Raw genomic sequence first — 20,698 nt, forward strand, 5'->3', positions numbered from 1 at the left:
TCTGCCTTACAAGCCCGGTTTCGGAAGACAGGAGAAACTGGGGGCCAATGCGACCAAAGCCGTTTTCAAGCGCCTGCGGTGGAGTTTCGCTGGAATCCACGGGATTACTTCCAACGTAAAGCTAGTGGGTTAAAGATCATCTGGGTAGAGACCACTCGGGTGGAGGGGAGAATTACCCAATAGCCCGCCCCCCTACGCGCCCGGATTCCTCCTCACCTTAACCTCCCACCTTCCAATGAAACTAGGGCCATTTATGCCTGGGAGGTTTTGCCCTGGATTTGCCTCTCTCTAGATGCACATTTCCCCCATCCCAATTCTCACAACTATGCATGGGGGCTTATTGTTGAGTTTTGAGAATTGGGATGGGGGAAATGTGTATCTAGAGCAGAAGAGTTGGTTTTATACCTTGATTTTCTCTGCCTTTTTAAGGAGGCTCAAACTGGCTTACAATCTCCTTCCCTTCCCCACAACAGGCCCCTTGTGAGGTAGGTGGAGCTGAGAGAGTTCGGAGAGAACTGTGACTAGCCCGAGGTCACCCAGCTGGTTTCATTTGGAGGTGCCCGGAATCGAACCCGCTTCTCCAGAGGAGAGGCCGCCTCGCCTAACCACAACCCCACGGCTGGCTCTAACCCACAGAGTGGCACAAAGAGGAAGGGTCGTCTCTTGACCTGCCCGCCTTCCAAGAAGGAATGAAAACCGGCCTCTGGCAACTGAAGACGCGGCTTTTCCCAACCCCGCAGTCTTTCAAGAGGCTCCACATGCTAAGAGAGGACACAGCAATGGGGGGAGGAGGACGGAGCAGCAACCTGTCATTTTGAGGAAGGGGGGGCGAGGGGAACCCTGTCTGGATTGCCCCTTAAAGACTCACCATACCTATTCCAACATGGATGTTCCTGATATGCCTGGGAAGTTTTGCCTTGGTATCCTATGCCATCGTATTCCCTATTACTATGCATGGGTGTGAAAACAGGATATTGAAGAAAGCTGATAGGCAGAAAGTAGATTCCTTTGAAATGTGGTGTTGGAGGAGGGTGTTACGGAACTGGTGCCCATCCAGCCCAGGAGCAGGCGCTGCGTAAAAGGTGGCAACCCTCTCTCTGGTGCCAGGGTCGGGACACGGAGGCAGGCAAGGGCAAACCACCTCTGAACGCCTCTTGCCTTGAAAACCTGACGGAAGCCAAGGCAGATTGGGGAAGTGCCGTGGCTCAGTCACTGGCATGCTTGGCATGCAGAAGGTCCCAGGTTCAATCTCTGTCATCTCCAGTTAAAGGGACTAGGCAAGCAGGTGATGCGAAAGACCTCTGCCTGAGACCCTGGAGAGCCGCTGCCGGTCAGAGTAGACAATACTGACTTGGATGGACCAAGGGTCTGATTCAGTGTAAGGCAGTGTGTGTTCATGTGTGCCCTCTGCAGTTCTGTCTCCGGAAAAAGGAGTTTATAATTTTTCTGTCTGGATTGCTTGAAACACGTTGGCACCTTATTTTATTGCTCCTATTTTCAGTGGGATTGACCGTGGAGAAAGAAGCAGGTTCGGCATCCACGTGGCCGGGTCGATTTGTTCCGTTCATTCTTTCGTTATTAATTTATTTTTTTATGGTTTGCCTTTCTCACTGGGACTCAAGGCGGGTTACACGACGCATGGATAAATTGTGGGACTCCCTGCCCCAGGATGTGGTGATGGCTGCCAACTTGGAAGGCTTGAAGAGAGAAGGGGACATGTTCATGGAGGAGAGGGCTGTCCATGGCTACTAGTCAAAATGGATAATAGTCATGATGCAGACCTATTCTTTCCAGGATCAGAGTACCATGCCTATTATATTAGGTGCTTTGGAACCCAGGCAGGATAATGCTGCTGCAGTCGCCTTGTTTGTGGGCTTCCTAGAGGCACCTGGTTGGCTACTGTGTGAACAGACTGCTGGACCTGGGTCTAAGAGGCATGATCCTGGGCTTTGCAGGGGTTTTCTCGGCCTCCGGCTCCGTCGTCTGGTCCTGAGTTGCAACAGACTAGCTTTCCAGCTGCAGAAGAGCTCCTTTTCGAACCAAAATGGGGAGGGGAGATAATCCCCGGATAAATTATGGCCTGGAGAAGGGGGCGGGCGGGCAGGCGAGGAGTGCATTATACAAATGAAGCGATGTGTTTTACAGGCCGGTAATTTATAGGTCCGGCTGGGGGTGGTGGTGGCGGGGAGGAGACCCCAGCAGACTCCCAGCAGGCGCTGGATGATTCGATCACAAACCCTGGAGACCCCCCCCCCCAATTGGCTGCCCATTCTTTTCCAGAAGATTTCCAGGAGAGGTTGCCTGTGGGGACCCCCCTTTATTCACCCCCAAGAGAGTTTAATTAGCAAATAGATAATTCAGCCTCGTTTGGAAGGACCTTGGGCTGACCGAAGGGGCGGGAGAGCCTCGGCGGGATTTCAATGGTTGGGATCTCTCTTGGGGGCCCTTGGAGTCGTTTGGGGGGGGGGTCCACGCGGGGTTCTTCGTCCAAGCGGCGTCATCTGGACATCGGGTTGTTATTAGGAGCCATAACCAGGGAACCAACCTCAGCAACAGCGCTTGAGATCAATTGGGTTTTTTTTTGGTGTGTGATTCAAAGTCTTGAATGTCACCAAGAAACAGAACTTTAAACCAGGCGACGATTGGCCCCGGCCCTATCGAAAAGGCGATTTTGGTCTGGTGGGCTGCCAACTTTTCATCCAGCTCTTGCCGCTGTACTTTTAGCAAGAGCCTGGGCTGCCGCGAATGGCCTACAACACCTTGCTCTGGCCTATTCCCCACTCCCAATTTCCCACGACGGCTGAAAAAAACTTGTAATACTCCGGCTAGGGCTTTTTTAAATGCTGAGTTTTAATTTCTAACCTGTAATATCGGCATTTCCTTACGTTATTTTGTAAGCCGTCTGGGGCCGGTTCCCAAGAAAGGCAGCATAAAAATCCCCTAAATAAATAGATCCAGGTTTAAATAAAGAATCCCTCCTGAGAGGAGAACTGGCTAGGGAGATCCAACCTGGTGTCCTGGTTAGAGTGTCGGATTAGAAACCAGAATACCCACTCCGGTCCTGGAAAGTGGCTGGCGACTCTGGGCCCTTCTCCGCCTAGCCTACCTCTCAGGGTTGTTGTGAGGCTAAAATGGAAGGGAGGAGGATGTAAGAAACCTCTTCGGGTCCCCACTAGAGAGAAAGGCAGGGGATAAATATCTAAACCAATAAATAAACAGTGCCCGTCTCCAGAAAGGTAAGAGGGATTCATTACAAATGGAAAGGCTGTTCTAAACTGATTCCGAAGGAGTGTGTGTGCGGGGGGAAACCGGCTAGAATTAATGTGTAAAACAGATTTTTAACATTATTGTTGTTTCAGACCCTCTGGGGGTCATTTGGTGCCCCCAGAGTAGCCGCCGCATCTCCTGTTGTGGGTCGCCGCAGGCCTCTTCAGCTCAGAGCTGGTCTTCGGGTCTTCACTTGCCCGGTGTGTGTGTGTTTTGCTGTCAAGTCATAGCTGACTTGGGTGGGGCTGTGGCTCAGAGGCACTGCAGAAGGCTCCAGGTTCAATCCCCGGCATCGCCAGTTAAAGGGACTAGGCAGGTAGGTGATGTGAATAGACCCCTGCCTGAGACCCTGGAGAGCCGCTGCCGGTCTGAGCAGACAATGCTGACTTTGACGGACCGAGGGTCTGATTCAGTAGAAAGCAGCTTCACGTGTTAATGTGTTATCATAGAATCATAGAGTTGGAAGGGACCACCAGGGTCATCTAGTCCACCCCCTGCACAATGCAGGAAATTCACAACTACCTCCCCCCCACACACACCCAGTGACCAGAAGATGGCCAAGGTGCCCTCCCTCTCATCTGCCTAAGGTCACAGGATCAGCATTGCTTGTAGGGTTTTCAAGGCAATCTTGTAGGGTTTTCTTGTAGGCCATCTTGTAGGGTTTTCAAGGCAAGAGACTTGGGGAGGTGGTTCGCCATTGCCTGCCTCCCCCTCTCGCCCCTGGTATTCTTCGGAGGTCTCCCATCCAAACACTTGGCAGGGTCATCTTTGGTAAAAGAGGGTCCGCTTTCCCCCTGGGATCTCGGGCATTCCTTAAGGTCTGGACCCCCTTCCCGACCCCTTCGCCTCCCGGGAACAACTTCCCCCAAGGTCACCCAGCTGGCTTCGTGTGAAGAAGTGGGGAAACCGACCCGGTTCGCCAGATTAGCCTCCGCCGCTCATGTGGAGGAGTGGGGAATCGAACCGGTTCTCCAAAGAAGAGTCCACGCTCCGAACCACCGCTCTTAACCACCACACCACGATTTTGTTCCTTACAAAATCTGCCTTAGAGCGGTTGGCCTGGCCCAAAGGCAGCCTTCCGACATTCACTTCAGAGTAAATCCTATTGCAATAAACAGGGTTGACTTCGGATTGAAGGCGGTTAGGGGCACCTTCGGTTTCTCGTTGTTACCCATTTATGCACAGGAAGTTTGGCCTTGGATTGGCCGCTCTCTAGATGCACAGCTCCTAATCCGAATTCTCAAAACTCTTCCGGGGGGCTTATTTTTGAATTTTGAGAATTTGGATGGGGGGAAATGAGCATCTAGAGAGCGGCAAATCCAAGGCCAAACCTCCCGGGCATAAATTTGGCACGATCTTTGTCTTCTATGGCCGTGCAAAAGGGGAGGGGGTAATTGAGGATCTACTCCTATTAAATTTAACGTGGTTTACACCCAAGTAAACCAGCAGGGGTGCGCCTGGGATGCGAGGAAAACCTCGCCCTCTGGGGAGAAAAATTTAAAGCAGCGCCCCGAGCCTGATCTGGGATTAAAGACCCCGACCGATCTGATCCAGTTTCTCTTCGACGGTGTCCCTGGCCCGGCCTCCTTTAGCAAGGGGGTTTGACAGGAGTCACTCCTGTTCAGAGAAAGCAGCGCCCAGGCTCGCTTTACTGACCGGCCGGACCTCGAGGTTTCTCCCCCAGGCCAAAACATGGCCAAATCCGCTTTGATGGGGAGTTTCCCCGCATCCGTTCTGTTTTAGAAGCCAGTCAGTGAACCCAGTCAGGCCTTTGCTCAAAATCCAGGGGGAAACCCAGGGATTTTCTATAATAAATAGATGGATCAACGTGCTTGAAAGAATGAATAAATAATGTTTGAATAAAGAAATAAATGCGTTCGAAGCTAAAGCGTTTCCATCTTCTCGCCCTCCTCGATTCCTAACCGTTCATGTCACTTAAGGGCTGACAGCGGGGAATCCACAGAATTCAGGCTTTTTTTTTTTTTTTACTGTTGCGGAATAAGATTTATGCCCGGGAGGTTTTGCCTTGGATTTGCCGTTCTCTAGATGCACATCTCCCCCATCCGAATACGCAAAACTCTGCACAAATGGCTTAGTTTTGAGTTCTGAGAATTTGGATAAGGAAAATGCGCACCTGGAGAGCGGCAAATCCAAGGCCAAACCTCCCGGGCATAAGTGGCCTTTCCTCTACCGCTTAGGGAAGAACCGGAGCAGCTTCCAATCCCCTTCCCTCCCACTCCCGACCACAGACGCCCTGGGAGGGGGGTGGGGCTGAGAGAGCTGTGACTAGCCCAAGGTCACCCAGCCGGCTTCGTGCGCAGGAGCGGGGAAAACAAATCCAGTTCACCAGATTAGCCTGCGCCGCTCAAGCGGAGGAGCGGGGAATCGAACCCGCGTCTCCGGATCAGAGTCCTCCGCTCCCAACCACCGCTCTGAACCGCGACACCAGGCCGACTCCCCGAGCGACCGTCCACTCCCTCCCCCTCCGTCCGTCCGTCCCTCCGCAGCCTTTGCCAACTCCAGGCGGGAGTCCGGGGGAGGAGGGAGGGAGGGAGGGGGCGGTGCGCCTGGACCGGAGCGCGCGGGGACCAATGGGCCTGGGGGGCGGGCCGATGGGGCGGCGCCTGGGGGGCGAGCCTTGAAGTGCGGGGCGGCGGCGGGGGGCGGCCAGCGAGGCGCCCTGGCCATGGAGAAGTCGCAGCGCTTCCGCATCGAGGCGCTGCTGGCCGCCGAGCCCCCCAAGGCGCAGGCCGCCCCCCTGGCCCTGGTCGCCTCCGCGGGGCCGGCCGGCCGCGGGACCCCCGCCTCCAGCCCCTCCGGCCTGGGGGGCAAGGCGGCCTTCCTGGGGGGCGGCGGCGGCGGCGGCGGCGGGCCCCAGCCCCCCTCGGCGCTGGGCCTCCACCCGGCCGGCCCGCCGCCCGCCGCCCTCTACGGCCACCCGGTGTACGGCTACCCGGCCGCCGCCGCCGCCCTGGCCTACCCCTACGCCCAGCCGCCCGCCGAGCCCCTCAAGCTGGGCGCCGCCGCCACCTTCCAGCTGGACCAGTGGCTGCGCGCCTCCACCGCCGGCATGATCCTGCCCAAGATGCCCGACTTCGGCGGTGAGTCGGGGGGACTGGGGGGTCGGGGGGTCTCTTGCCTGGGGGGGGTCTCTGGGGCCAGCCGCCCCCGCCGGAGCCGTTCGGGGAGGGCCGGGCTGTTGCAGGGGCCGTTTACGCGCGGAGGTTTCGCCTTGGGCTTGCCGCCCTCTTCGGCGCACGTTTCCCCCATCCAGGTTGCCCAAACTCAACCATGAGCCCCCATGCGGTGTTTTGAGAACGGAGCTGGAGATGCCGGGGATTGAACCTGGGACCTGCTGCACGCCAGGCACAGGCTCTGCCGCTGAGCCACGGGCCCTCCTTCGTCCCGATTGGTCTGAAAGTCGGGCGGCCTCGTTGCCATGTATGCCCGGGAGGTTTTTGACTGGGGTTTGCCGCTCTCTAGATGCGCGTTTTCCCCCTCCGGATTCTCAAAACTCTACATGGGGGCTTATGGTTGAGCTGTGAGAATTCAGATGGGGGTTTCTAGAGAGCGGCAAATCCAAGGCAAAACCAGCCAGGCATAAATGGCAAACAATAAACCCCCATGCAGAGTTTTGAGAAATCGGATTGGGGTTAAATGCGCATCTAGAGAGTGGAAAATCCAAGGCAAAGCCTCCCAGGCACGAATGGCCTTTCCTCTACCATTTAAGGAAGAATCAAACCGGCTTACAATCACCTTATTTTCCCCTCCCCACAACAGACACCCTGTGAGGTATGCGAGGTATATCCAAAGCAAAACCGGCCAGGCATACGTGTGCATTGGATTTGCCGCTCTCTAGATGCACATTTCCCCCATCCAAATTCTCAAAACCCTGCATGGGGGCTTATTTTTCCAGTTTTGAGAATTTCGGTGGGGGAAATGTGCATCTAGGGAGCGGCAAATCCAAGGCGAAACCTCCTAGGCATAAACGGCCAAAGCCTCCACCACCACCACCACCACCCGCGGTAGCTGTAGGAGAGTTCCGCATGGCCCCTTCCCACCTTCAAGCCACCATCGCGCTGCTCTGGAGCGCCCCAGAGGCTTGGGTCGGGTCCGGCTGCAGAGAGGTGCTTTTACCCGGGGCCCGGGAGATCGATCCAAGCCAAGCTCCGCGCCGGATCTCAAACGGGCCTGTGCTTGAACGGGCGCCGGGCTGTCCGTGGAGGGAGCCCGATTCGCCGCAGCCCCTTCCTGCCGAGCCAAGCGATGCCCATCAGCTTCCAACCCGCGACGCAGGAACCGGACGGTACAAAAGCAAACCAGCCTGCAGGTGTAAAACCAGAGCATCTCCCTCCGAAAGAGGGTCGCGCTCCATCGCCTGGGGCATCTGGCTTGTCAAGCTGTGTCTTGGGGGGGGGGGGGAGAGATTCTCCTCGCCCCCTCTGGGCTGGCGTTCAGGGGCCTGTCCGAGGGACCTGGTTATGCTGGGTGCAGTTTACAACTGGCGGTGAACTCAGAAAAGCCCTGCTGGATCAAGCCAAGGTCCATCAAGCCCAGCAGTCTGTTCACACGGTGGCCAACCAGGTGCCTCTGGGAAGCCCACGAACAAGACGACAGCAGCAGCATCCTGCCTGTGCTCCACAGCTCCTAATATAATAGGCCTGCTCCTCTGATCCTGGAGAGAATAGGGATGCATCATGACTAGTATCCATTTTTAGTAGTAGCCATGAATAGCCCTCTCCTCCATGAACATGTCCACTCCCCTCTTCAAGCCCGGCGGTGTGTCCGTGGGTTTTCCTGGCCCTACAGGCCCGCCGACCCCACCTTCGTGTTTCTTTTGTCTCCCTCCTCGCCTTTTTAAAAGTTAGACCGTGCCAGGCTTTTTTTTTTTTTTTTTTTAAAGACAGATTAGGGGAGCCGCCGGGGTTCCTGCCCCTGCAAACAGGAGAGCCTGGTGAATAAACAGCCGAAAGAAACACGGTTCAGGGAGCCTTGGAAAATCGCACCGGGGTGAGAAAACCCGCCCTTCTCGGAGGGCTTCTGGGCATGTGGAAAATGCTTGTTCGGTGTGTCTTTTAAGGCCATTCATGCCTGGGAGGTTTTGCCTTGGATTTGCTGCTCTCTAGATGCACATTTTCCCCACCTGGATTCCGAAACTAAAAAATAACACCCCGGTGCAGAGTTTTGAGAATTCGGATGGGGAAAATGTGCATCTAGAGAGCAGCAAATCCAAGGCAAAACCTCCCAGGCATGAATGGTTTTCTCTCTCTTTCCGCTGTTTTCAGGGGTTTGCTCCAGATAATGTCTCTGCCTTGCTTAAAACAAAATACAATGCGATATTTTGGGGGGGGGGCATAATGGTGGTTCTGCCGCTGGGCAAAGTGCGGTTAACCGACATTAGCAGTAGGTGCTGAATTTTCTTACTAAAATCAGCAAGCCCTTAATGGCCGTTGACTTTAGACTGGAGGGTACCTATTTTTGCCTTAACACCCCCATTTCGAGAAGGATGCTCACCTTGGACCCGATCCAGGAAGAATACTAAGGGGGGCGGGCTTGTTTTTTAGGCTAAGGCTGCAATCCAGTCCAGGTTTACTAATATTTTGGAGGATTTACTTCCGAGCAGAATTGGATTGCAGACGCACTGCCTTCGAGTAAGATCCCCTGGCGTAGGATCCCGCTATGGGAAGCCCACTCGATTGATCTTACATTTATCGCCAAGGGAATCTGCTTTGGGTCCTTTCCTGTCCAGTTTTCTTTTCAGTTCTTTACAGTCTCGCTTTGAACGACAGGAACCCCTTTCCCCCCAAAAGGGCGCAGAAGATCACAGGTTCACCCATAGCTCAATTCTGTTTTATTGCTGCGCGCCCGGCAGGACTGGATTCCCGAACGACCCACAACTGCCAGCCCCATGCTTACCGACGTGTAGAGCCCCTTTGATCTCGGGACAATGCGCCGTTCACCGAGCCTCTAAATGCATGCTTGTTACGGGGGCAGCGGTACTCCTTAATGCGATTTGAGTTCGGTTTTATATTTGTTGAATCGGCGGAAACCTTTAAGTTTTTGCATTTGAGTTCTTGCATTTGAAAACACCCAGGTATTTTGCCATCTATTTGCGTTGCAGACCCAATTGTTCCCAAGATCTCTGATCTCCCTGCACCAGATCCGTGTCCGGAGAGAAACGACTCCTGTTAGATTTTGCTGCCGCGGATTAAGGCGCGTCTCGTTTCCCTTGCCGTTTATGCCTGGGACGTTTTGCCTTGGATTTGCTGCGCTCTAGACCCGCTTTCCCCCCCACTCGAATTCTCAAAGCTCTGCATGGGGGCTTATTGTTCAGTTTTGAGAATTGGGATGGGGAGCAAATCCAAGGCAAAACCTCCCATGCATAAATGGCCGAATTTTGCACGGCGACGTTAACCTTCGACAGCGGACCAGAGGAGCTCGCAAAATCCCAGTTATTCCTGGAAAGGAAGCAGAAATCTTTCTCTTTCTTTCGCCCCAGCCTCCGCCCGGCACCCTTCGAGGGACATTTATGCCAAAGCCAAACCTCCCATGCGTTTGGTTGCCGCACAAACCGGATTTCCCTCTCTCCCGCTTCCAGAAATTCGGATTCCGAAGCCGGCTCTGGGGAACCCCCTTTAATTAACCTTTCGGGCCCGGGGTCAGCGTGGGCAGCAAGAGCCCCCCTGTTCGTTTCCAGGGGGGCGTCGAGGCCTGTCGACTTTACTCTGCGCCTCTCCCTCGAGGTCAGGATCTGGCCCGCCCCCTGCCCAAGGGTACAGCCCTTGGGGAAATCAAGGCATGGGGGGGGGGACAGCAGGGGAGACCCTCCCCACCCCCCCACCCCAGGACGGCTCCCGCCTCTCCCTTGGGTCGAGCCACGGGCGGCGCCAGCTCGTTCCAAGGGCCAGGCGGTTCCCACGGCTGGTCGTGGGGATTTAGGATCGGGGCGCGGCAGAGCCGCAAGTCCCTGGGGGACCGAATTGCGGGCGTTCCGGCACAGGGCCGGCTGTAGCCGGGGGCGGTTGGCATGCACGGGGAGGCGCGACCCACGGCACCCGCTCTGCAACACCCGGACCTCGAGAAAGAGATCTGGACAAGGCAGCGAGGAAGCCCTCGGATGGAAGCGGACACGAGCAATATTGCAAATTAAAAAAAATTAAATCCATCAAGGGGCTGTGGCTCAGTGGTAGGGCGTCTGCTGGGCATGCAGAGGGTCCCGGGTTCAATCCCTGGCACATCCAGTTAAAGGGACCAGGCAAGTGGGTGATGTGCAAGACTGAGACTCTGAAGAGCCGCTGCCGGTTTGAGCAGACAATACTGACTTTAATGGACCGAGGGTCTGATTCAGGAGAAGGCAGCTTCATGTGTTCAATGCAATAATTTGGGGAGGGGCTGTGGCTCAGTGGTAGAGCCTCTGCTTGGCATGCAGAAGGTCCCAGGTGCCAGCCCCCCCCCCGCGCATCTCCGGCTAAAGGGACTAGGCAAGGAGGTGATGTGAAAGACCGGTCTGAGCAGACAGTTCTGACTTCGATGGACCCCGGGGTCCGGCTCAGTGTCAGGCAGCTGCGTGTGTTCAAGGGCGGCCTCCTGGGCCGACGGGATGGCGCGGCATCCTCTCCCCTTCCTCTCGGCCCTCCCTTCGCCGCCGCTCGGCTCCTGCCTTCCCCGCGTGCCGGGGGAGAATCCGGCCGCTGCACCCCTCTTTCCCCCCTGCAGCCTTTTTGCAACTGGAAACCAGCCTGTCGTTTGTTGGGAAGTCCGAAGACGACCCTCGCGGGGTTGGAATGAATGGGAACCTGCTCTTGCAAGGGAGAAAGCAATTCACAGTGGGTAGCTGTCTTAGTCTGTCTGCAGTAGTAGAAAAGGGCAAGAGCCCAGTAGCACCTTAAAGACTAACAAGAATATTTTCTGGTAGGGTATGAGCTTTCGTGAGCCTCACGAAAGCTCCTACCCTACCAGAAAATATTCTTGTTAGTCTTTAAGGTGCTACTGGGCTCTTGCCCTTTTCTACTAAGGGAGAAAGCGTCCTTCTAGCGAATGCTTTGGGGAAAAAGGCTTCGTGTCCCTCCCAACCTCTTCTATTCATTCATTAGAACTTTTAATTAAACAAATTAATTTGCAATAACATTAAATGAAATGGGGGTTTTTTTGGTGGGTTTTTTTAGCTACCATTTGTATGCTTGAGGGAAGGGAACGGTCATGAAACGAGGGACGAGGCGGAGGGAGAAATTCTCCTATTATTTTGCTCGCTCCAAACGCCAATAGTCGCCTTTCTGCTGGGCGAGGAACCGTTTTCCAAATCCGACCCTGCCCCCCCCCCAAAAAAAGAACCCGGCTCAAGAGCTGGGTCCCCTCTTCCCCAAAGAAGCCGGCTCAAGAGCGCGGTCCCCTCTTCCCCAAAGAAGCCGGCTCAAGAGCGCGGTCCCCTCTTCCCCAAAGAAGCCGGCTCAAGAGCTGGGTCCCTCTTCCCCATCCAAGGGGACTGTGGCAGGGCTGAGCCAAAGGGCCCCTCGGGCGGCGACCCCCTACCTGTGGCCTTTGCTGCGTCCGTGGGTCCCTTTCCTTCCTCGCCCGCCCGGCTCGTCGAGGCTCGGGACGGGAACGAGAACCAGCCCGGTGCGCTCCGGGCCGGCATCGCCCGTGCAATAAGCAGGGCCCTCAAAGGGACGGCCCCATTCAAGAGCCAGCCTTTCGGGCGGGGAGTCTGCGACAGGAGCGGCGGGTTCGAGTCAGGCGCGGCCAAGGGAGCTGGGAATCCGGGGGGGGGGCTGAGACCCCGGGGGGGGGGCTGGAAGGGGCTGCCGGCCTCGGATCTCGCTCCCCTAAAGAGCAATGCGTTTTTAAAATTGTGAATTTATTTTTCTTTAAATTCCCAATGGGTGAATCATGAGCGAAAGTAACTAAAAGTGGCTCCCAAAAAAGGAGACCTTTTAAGTAGAGAAATTAACGGAGAAGTCTGAAGCCCAGAGATCTCCAACCAGCGCGTCCCAGAGGCAGCCGGTGGGGTGGGGAGCAGGGTCGTGTTAAGCCATTTAGAGGCCCTAAGCACTTAAAAGGTTTTGGTGCCTCCGTGTACCGGTATATGTAATTCAAAATATAAACAGTAATGAACCAACAAATAAAATGCTATTTTCCGAAATGAAACAAAACTTACAGTAAGATGGAAAATAGTGTTTATTTTTGGATACTTCCACTTTATCTATATTTGAAAAGTTTTCTCCTACCTTTTGTGGACGCTGGTTCAGCTGCACCGTTTGCAGTTTGGTCCATGGTAAATCCGGCCATGGAACATTTCTGGGGTGCCCCCCTTCCCTTGAAGCCCCAAGCACCTGCTTATTTTGCTTAATGGTTAATCCAACCCCGGGTGTGTGTGTGTGTGTGGAGAGAATGAAACGTCGGTTCGGTCCCTGCCCTTCCCTCCCCAAGGTCTGTGGCCCTTCCCAAGGTCTGTGGCTGTCCTCCTCGGAGGCAGGATCCTGGGGTTGGGCCGTCCCTCCCTGCCAGGTCTCTCTCCCTCTCTCCCCCTCCCTCCTCTCAGGGTCGGTCTCCTCCTCCTCCGCAGCCCAACCTGCCAGGCAAGTGCCCCCAATAATAGTTATGGGGGGAGTCAGGTACTAATGTGTGAAACCATATATCAACTGGTACCCAACCCATATGGAATTATTTTCAAAACTCACAATAATGTATTCATAAATGTATTTGTATATACATGATTATCAATTCAATAACATAGTTACAAATCAAAGGTACATTTTACATTTGTAATACAAGTCTTACAAATAAACACTTTTTAATACAAAATGAATGGAGATTCTATTGCCTTTTTATATATACGCAAAACTTCTTCATATATCTCGAGTGGCAAGTTTTGCCTCCTTCGTGTAATAGTTTAGTTTAAAAGCTCCTAGATTACACTCGTTTTTTAGAGATCAGCTTCCTCAGAACATTCTTAACTCCTTTCTAACAAAATCACAGGAAACAAATCAAATGTTTTTATGTCTCCAATTTTTTCCTCAAAACAATACATAAATCTAAATAACTCTTACAGTAAGCTAATATGTGATGTCAATCAACTAACATTAAGAAGAGAAGGCAAAGAAACACGTAATATAAGGCAAAAGTTCACAGTCTAAAATTGCTTAGAAACGTCACCTAAGGCGTTTAAATAAGTTTAACCAATATGTATTCTCATATAGACCTAAATAGCTTTTTGCGATGGCAGATATAATCTGTAAGGCACATCTGGTAATAATTATTATCATGTTTGGTAGGTGTTGTGTGTAATGTCGATGTTATGTTGCTCTTGCTATTTGTGAGTTTATAAAAACAAAATAAAAATATTTTAAAAACAAACAAATAAATAACAGGCCATTTATGCAGGGTTAATTTTGAAGCTCACTCAAAGCTCTTTTTTTAAATGTGACCTTTAAAATGCCTATTCACGATCCTGACGCAAAAGGAGAAATTCCATTAGGTCGCTAATGGAAATTCCCCACTCGCCTGCTCCTTTGTTCCTTCCATTAGCGACTTCCGTTTGTATAGCTAACGCGTAGCTGTGATTTTGCATGCTTCCTTGAGGGGATTCTTCTGTGTGGAGGCGGAGCAAACACAAAAGGTTGCGTTTAAGTGGCTCTTAAGAAATCTGAAGAAGGTATGCGCAGGCTTCGCAGTCACTTCCTGAATGACAGTTCAGTGGGAAAAACGTAAAAAAAATATGTGGGGCACTTCAGCCTGTAACGCGCAGCTAATTACCAAGCATAAATGGCCTTACAGTGTTGTGCCTGAACTGGATCTCAATGGGACATAAGAGCACATGTATTAAGTTTCCTCTGATCCGAACATAATGGTTCTGTCTCCGCAGCGCAAGCACAGTCCAACTTACTGGGCAAGTGCCGCCGTCCACGCACCGCCTTCACCAGCCAGCAGCTGCTGGAGCTGGAGCACCAGTTCAAGCTGAACAAGTACCTGTCACGGCCGAAGCGCTTTGAGGTGGCCACGTCGCTCATGCTCACCGAGACTCAGGTGGGTGAGGGGCGGGTGGAGGGCGGGGGCCAGGGGACCTCGACCAAGCCTGGAGCAGGGGCGCTGTTGCTCCCTCCGGGATGCCCTGGGTGGAGCACCCTGCTTGAAAGAACGCCCTCTTGGGCCCGGATGGGTGTCCTGCCGAGCTTGGTGAGCTTCTGCCCAGTGCTCTGGTTCCACTGTGGGGACCGTCAGCCAAGATGCCATGGGGCAGGGGCCCTTATTTATTTATTTATTTATTTATTTATTTATTTCTGTGCCAACAAGTCACACCTGCTTATGGCGACCCGATCGCTTTCCAAGGCAAGAGACCTTCAGAGGTGGTTTGCCATCGCCTGCCTCCTGGTATTCTTTGGAGGTCGCCCATCCAAATACTGATGAGGGCCAACCCTGCTTAGCTTCTGAGATCTGAAGAGAACAGGCTAGCCTGGGGCTATCCAGGTCAGGGGTTATATTTATTTACTTTTATTTATATCCTTCCTTCCACCCCATGGGGGCCCAGAGCAATTTGCATCGGTTCTCCTGTCCTCTATATTATCATCACAATTACCCTGAGACTGTGTGATTGGCCCAAGGTCAACGGGCAAGCTTATATGGCGTAGTCTAAAAAGTGTGATTAGTCTCATCAGATCTCAGAAGTTAAGCAGGGTCAGCCCTGGGTAGTATTTGGATGGGAAACCTCCAAGGAATATCAGGATCACTATACAGAGGCAGGCAATGGCTAACCAGCTCTGATGCACCTTTTGTATACACCTTGATACAGCTCTGATACACCTTGAAAACCCCAAGCTGGCTGCAACTTGACAGCAAACACACACACACATGTATTTGTACACACACACACACACGAACATATGAAGCTGCCTTATGCTAAATCACACCCTCGGTCCGTCAAAGTCAGTATTGTCTACTCAGACCGGCAGCAGCTCTCCAGGGTCTCAGGCAGAGGTCTTTCACATCACCTACTTGCCTGGTCCCTTTAACTGGAGATGCCAGAGATTGAACCTGGGACCGTCTGCATGCCAAGCAGATGCTCTACCACTGAGCCATGACCCCGCCCGATGGCTAGTCCTAGATAGCAAGGATGGCCTACCTTCCAGTGTTGTTGTTAGGATTGCTGGCACAATTTAAGTTACCGTAAGCTCTTGAAATTCCCAAAGCTGTGTATACTTGTTTATTTTGGGAAATTCCCATCCAGCCTCCCTTTTATTAAAATAAGATGCGAGAGTAAAACCAAATAAAACAAATTTATTGCGGTTTTTTATTTTATTTTCATTTCACTGAAAAAATCATTCAAAGCCGTTCATGAAACAGGATAAGCAGGAATCTCATGGCATCTTATTTTATTTTTATTTTAGCACCTTAAAGACTAACTTTTTATTTTAGCATGCATTTTTGCCAGAATAGAACTTGCTTAATCAGGCTGTTCCTTCAGAATTTTCAAAGAGTATTTTTGTTGTTGATCGGTTGCTTTTAAAAATGTGAGCATTGCCCAAGTTTGTACCTAGGGTTGCCAGATCTGGGTTGGGAAATACCTGGAGATTTGGGGGGCAGAGGCTGAGGAGGCCAAGGCTGGGGAGGGGAGGGACTTCGATGCCATAGAGTCCAATTGCCAAAGCGGCCATTTTCTCCAGGGGAACTGATCTCTGTCACCTGGAGATCAATTGTAATAGCGAGAGATCTCCAGCCACCACCTGGAGGTTGGCAACCCTAATTGCACTGCTCTAGAAGGTATCCTTTGACCCTGAAGCTATTTTCCCATAATCCCAGATATGTGGACTCTGATCTAAAGAACCGGGTTTGATTCCCCACTCCTCCACATGAGTGGCGGACACTAATCTGGTGAACCGGGTTGGTTTCCATACACATACACATGAAGCCAGATGGGTGACCTTGGGCTAGTCGCTGCTCTTAGAGCTCTCTCAGCCCCACCTATCTCACAGGGTGTCTGTTGTGGGGCGGGGAAGGGAAGGGAAGGTGATTGTAAGCTGGTTTGAGTCTCCCTTAAGTGCTAGAGAAAGTCAGCATATAAAAAACCAACTCTTCTTCTTTCCTTTTCTCTATCATGCCCTCCCCCTTAGTCGTCTCTTTTCTAAACTGCAAAATCCCAGACTCTTCAGCCTTTCTTCATAAGGACAAAACCTGCAGGGTCTTTCATAGCAGAATCCTGGGGAGGGGCTCCCTCTTTCACAAGTGTGCATCCCTTCTCCTCCCCCAGGTGAAAATCTGGTTCCAGAACCGGCGCATGAAGTGGAAACGGAGCAAGAAGGCCAAGGAGCAGGCGGCGCAGGAGGCGGAGAAGCAGAAAGGAGGTGGCGGACTGGGGGAGGACAAGGCAGGGGACGAGTTGCCCCCAGGCGGGGCAGAGAAGAGCACCGGAGGCCGCCGGTTGCGGGAGCTCAGGGACAGTGACCTGGAGGAGGAGGAGGACGACGATGAAGAGGAAGAGGACAGGCCTGGACACTGCTGCCCCTACGGCTCTCCGGATTGTTCCGATGGGGACGAGGACGGGAGGCAGCCCCGTAGCAGGCATGGGGGGCCACTGCCCCCAGCCCCAGCTCCCTAAGTCCCAGGATCCCAGGGCCAGTCACTCCCTTGACTCCGGTTTCCCAAAAGATTCTGTCCCCCAAATGTCTATGGGCTGCCCCCTGGCTAAAGTCAGGAGTCCTTTGGGTGCCACTTTTTGTTTTGCCATCAAGTCACAGCTGACTCACGGCGTCCCCTGGTGGGGTTTTCAAAGCAAGAGAGGTTCACAGGTGGTTTGCCATCGCCTGCCTCTGTGTCACGACCCTGGACTTCCTTGGTGTTCTCCCATCCAAATACTAACCAGGGCTGAACGTGCTTCACTTCCGAGATCTGACGAGATCCTGCTAGCCTGGGCTATCCAGGTCAGGTACCACTACTGACGCTTGTTTGGGGGCTTCCTAGAGGCACCTGGTTGGCCACTGTGTGAACAGACTGCTGGACTTGATGGGCCTGGGTCTGATCCAGCAGGGCCGTTCTTTGGTGTTCTTAACTACTCCCAGCCACCTACGGCAAGGGCCCCAGCTGGCCTGCCCCTGCTCTCCATCCCTTACCCACCTTGAACCACAAGGAAAGGCGATATATAAATAAATATTTTAATCACTAAATCCCCTTTCCCTCTATAGGGTGCAGCAGCCCCTCACCAGCTACTCTTGCCCCAAGTCTCTGCCTTCCTCACTACAAGATCTTCCCATCTCCCTCTTGGTTGCTCTCGGCGCTTTGATAGCCCCCCCCTCGCTTTCCTACAAGCCACACACAGCTGCCAGCCTGACCTGTGGTTGCCGAACCCCACTTCCTATCCCCACCCACAGGACATGTCCCTCTGCTCCTTCACTTCCATCCATTCCAGCGTGGTGTAGTGGTTAAGAGCGGTGGTTTGGAGCGGTGGACTCTGATCTGGAGAACCGGGTTTGATTTCCCACTCCTCCACGTGAGCAGAGGAGGCTAATCTGGTGAACTGGATTTGTTTCCCCACTCCTACACATGAAGCTAGCTGGGTGACCTTGGGCTAGTCACAGCTCTCTCAGCCTCACCTACCTCACAAGGTGTCTGTTGTGGGGAGGGGAAGAGAAGGTGATTGTAAGCCGGTTTGATTCTTCCTTAAGTGGCAGAGAAAGTCGGCATATAAAAACCAACCCTTCTTCTTCCTCCTCCTCCCTATTACATACACAGATTTCCCTCTTTGCTGACCCGGCTTTTAGACCCACAGCTGTCCCTACCCCACCCCAAAAGATCTCTCCCATCACCATTGGATCTCTCACAATGATTTGGTCACTAGGGTATCCCCAAAATTGCTCTAGCCGGTAGGGTGGGAGCCCTGCATCAGTTCAAGCAGGTAAAACCCACACAAATTTGCTTCATTTTCAGGTTTTCTGAAGTTTGCAGAATACAGGTTTTTTGGGGGGCGGGGTTTTACAAAAATTAGGATGCCTCCTGTTAGAGAACATCGACTTGGACCTACGGTCTGCTCACTGAACTTTGCTGCTGCATTTCAGCTCTCAACAATCACAAGCAGGATGGAAAAATCTCACAGGTAATGTCGAACGGCCAAGTATTTTTCTCCCCCTTTCTGTTAGGTGTTGATCCATCAGTATTCCGGTTCCACATGTGGAAGTGAAGAGAACCACTTTCCTGTCCTCCCATGTGTCGGTCACAATGTTAAAAGATGACACTAGAGACTTGACTTCTCCCTCTTGGACATGATGCTCTTTCACTGCACCCAGTATTGAGAGTTTTTGTGCTTATTCTATAAGAAGCAATCTGGAAAAAAATGTAGGCCATCAAGGGATGAACTGAAGCAATCTGGAAAAAATGTAGGCCATCAAGGGATGAACTGCTGGGAATCTCTGAACTGTATTGTCTTTATTTTTGTACATTGTATTTATAAAGAGAGAGAATACCTCTGCTTATGCATGCTAAGTTATTAATCAGCTTCTCCAACGTGCCAATGGTATGTAAAATAAATGGTTTTATACTTGAGAGCTGTGTAGACTTATTGAACGGCAGCCCACTTTGGTTATAAATGCATGGTGCTTCCTTCTAGGTCAGACTATTCATTCATTTAACTCAGTGTTGTCTTCTGTGATGGTCTCTTAATTAGGGGTCTCCAGTCATGCTATACAACAGGGGTATACAACAGGCCATCTTCTGGGCATGGAGTATGGGTCACTGGGGTGTGTGGGGGAGGTAGCTGTGAATTTCCTGCATTGTGCAGGGGGTTCGACTAGATGACCCTGGTGGTCCCTTCCAACTCTGTGATTCTATGATTCTAGGGGTCTCCAATGTGTGGTGCCCATGGGTGCCATGGCACCCACACCAACCCATTCCCTGGCCCCTGTCAAGTACTTACAAAGAGCGGGTGGGGCATTTGCCCAGCAAGGCTCTGATTGGTTGCTGGAAATTTGATTGGCTGTGCAATTTTTAAAACAGCAGTGGCCACCACAGCGCTGGTACGCTGCAGGAGCTATTGTATGTCTGGTTCCACCTCCTGCAGCCAATATTTTGTGCTTATCATTTTATGGCTGCACCCACCACGCCATTTCAGAATTCCTAAGGTGCCCACAGGTGCAAAGAGGTCGGAGACCCCTGCTATACAAGATCCTTTCTTGCTGGAGACATCCAGGACCAAACAGGAGACTGTCAGCATTCCTACCTCACAGGGTTGTTGTGTGGCTTCTACTTGAGCTATATAACCACTTACAAAGCAGAGAAAGCAGTGTCTTTTCCCCCTGCCCAATTCCAGAAGTAGGGTGACATGAATACAGTGGCAGACAGAGCTCTGGTCCCTTGAATAGCTCAGTAATTGATTGAAGAGGGGACTTGGGGAAATGTTGCTTCTGTAACCATGGTGAAGCTTTTCCTACCATGGAGATGAAATGATGGGGAAAGCCTGCTAAATACTGGGGTCTCCCATCAGGTTTCACAAGGTCAGGAACCCTGCTAGGGAAGAAGGTTAAAAAGGAGAAATAAAAGGGCCGCACCAGTTATAGAAGATACAAAATATGGCCAAGGCTGATGACGAAAAATAAAGTAAAAATATGTGAACTTTTTGGAAAATCACGGCAAGACAAACAGATTAACCTGAAGAAGCCTCTTGGGGAAACGGGAAGGGAATTTTGGGGATTTAAACTGAGTAAAAAAAAAAATATTTTTTACCTTGTTTTGCACCCAGCTCAGCTATGAGTTCATGGGGAGGCCTTGCTCCATCAGCCTAGACTCTTGAAAGCCGGGAAATCTTGTGGTCTTTAAGGTGCTATTGGACTCGAATCTTGCTCCATTAAAGAGCAACCTCGGCGGTCTGTTGTGTGGCTAAACCACTGATCTGTGCCCCTTGGAGGAAGGGCATAACAGTAATGGCCCCAATAGATCTGTTCAAAGCCAGGCTTAGACCTAGAATGTGTGGGAGAGACACCACGCTGGACAGTCTCCTCAGGCACATAGAAAGGGAAAGAACAATCCTAGTTTTGAGGGTGTGACTCAGTGTTTTGGACACTGTTTTAAAATAAAATATGTTGTGGGGAAATCTGTCTATGGTATATCTAAAGAGTATGTGCTCAGGCAAGAGCTACTAGGAAGTGAAACCGGGCTGTTAAGGAGAGCAAAGACTTCCTGCCAGGGTTGGTTGCTCAGGTCTAATTTCCTCGCTCGCTTTCCTTCCTTCCCCTCCGTTCTGGCTGCAGAAGGAGATGGAAACGCCCCTCTCGGGTCTGTGGAAATGAGCTCAGCTATCACGATCCCTCTTACGTGGGTTCTGGGGGGGAGAGAGCTTGCTTGCTTGTTTGCCAGAATGTTTATTTGGAGTTATAATTGTTTTCTTTCTTAGTCCTCTACTTATTTTACTTATTTTACCTCAGAAGAGAGGAGACACCAGAGGCTTTTTAAAGTT

At 52.2% G+C, this 20,698-nt stretch overlaps 1 protein-coding gene across 1 annotated transcript; it reads left to right on the forward strand.

Moving 5' to 3' along the window:
* Window positions 1–5,953: 5,953 nt before the first annotated feature.
* On the forward strand, window positions 5,954–16,855 carry MNX1 (motor neuron and pancreas homeobox 1). Its single transcript, XM_056857651.1, has 3 exons — window positions 5,954–6,368; window positions 14,129–14,289; window positions 16,508–16,855. The coding sequence occupies exons 1-3, from the start codon at window positions 5,954–5,956 to the stop codon at window positions 16,853–16,855; spliced, it is 924 nt and encodes a 307-aa protein (XP_056713629.1).
* The last annotated feature ends 3,843 nt before the right edge of the window (window positions 16,856–20,698 follow it).

This window comes from Euleptes europaea, chromosome 11 (genome assembly GCF_029931775.1).
Source record: "Euleptes europaea isolate rEulEur1 chromosome 11, rEulEur1.hap1, whole genome shotgun sequence".
Taxonomy (NCBI): Eukaryota; Metazoa; Chordata; class Lepidosauria; order Squamata; family Sphaerodactylidae; genus Euleptes; species Euleptes europaea.

Bases quoted from the DNA above. Each gene is read 5' to 3' on its own strand.
- MNX1 (XM_056857651.1), top strand. From the start codon at position 5,954: ATGGAGAAGTCGCAGCGCTTCCGCATCGAGGCGCTGCTGGCCGCCGAG. The intron at 6,369-14,128 runs GTGAGTCGGGGG...CTGTCTCCGCAG, and splicing joins CAAGATGCCCGACTTCGGCG to CGCAAGCACAGTCCAACTTA. The intron at 14,290-16,507 runs GTGGGTGAGGGG...CTCCTCCCCCAG, and splicing joins TCATGCTCACCGAGACTCAG to GTGAAAATCTGGTTCCAGAA.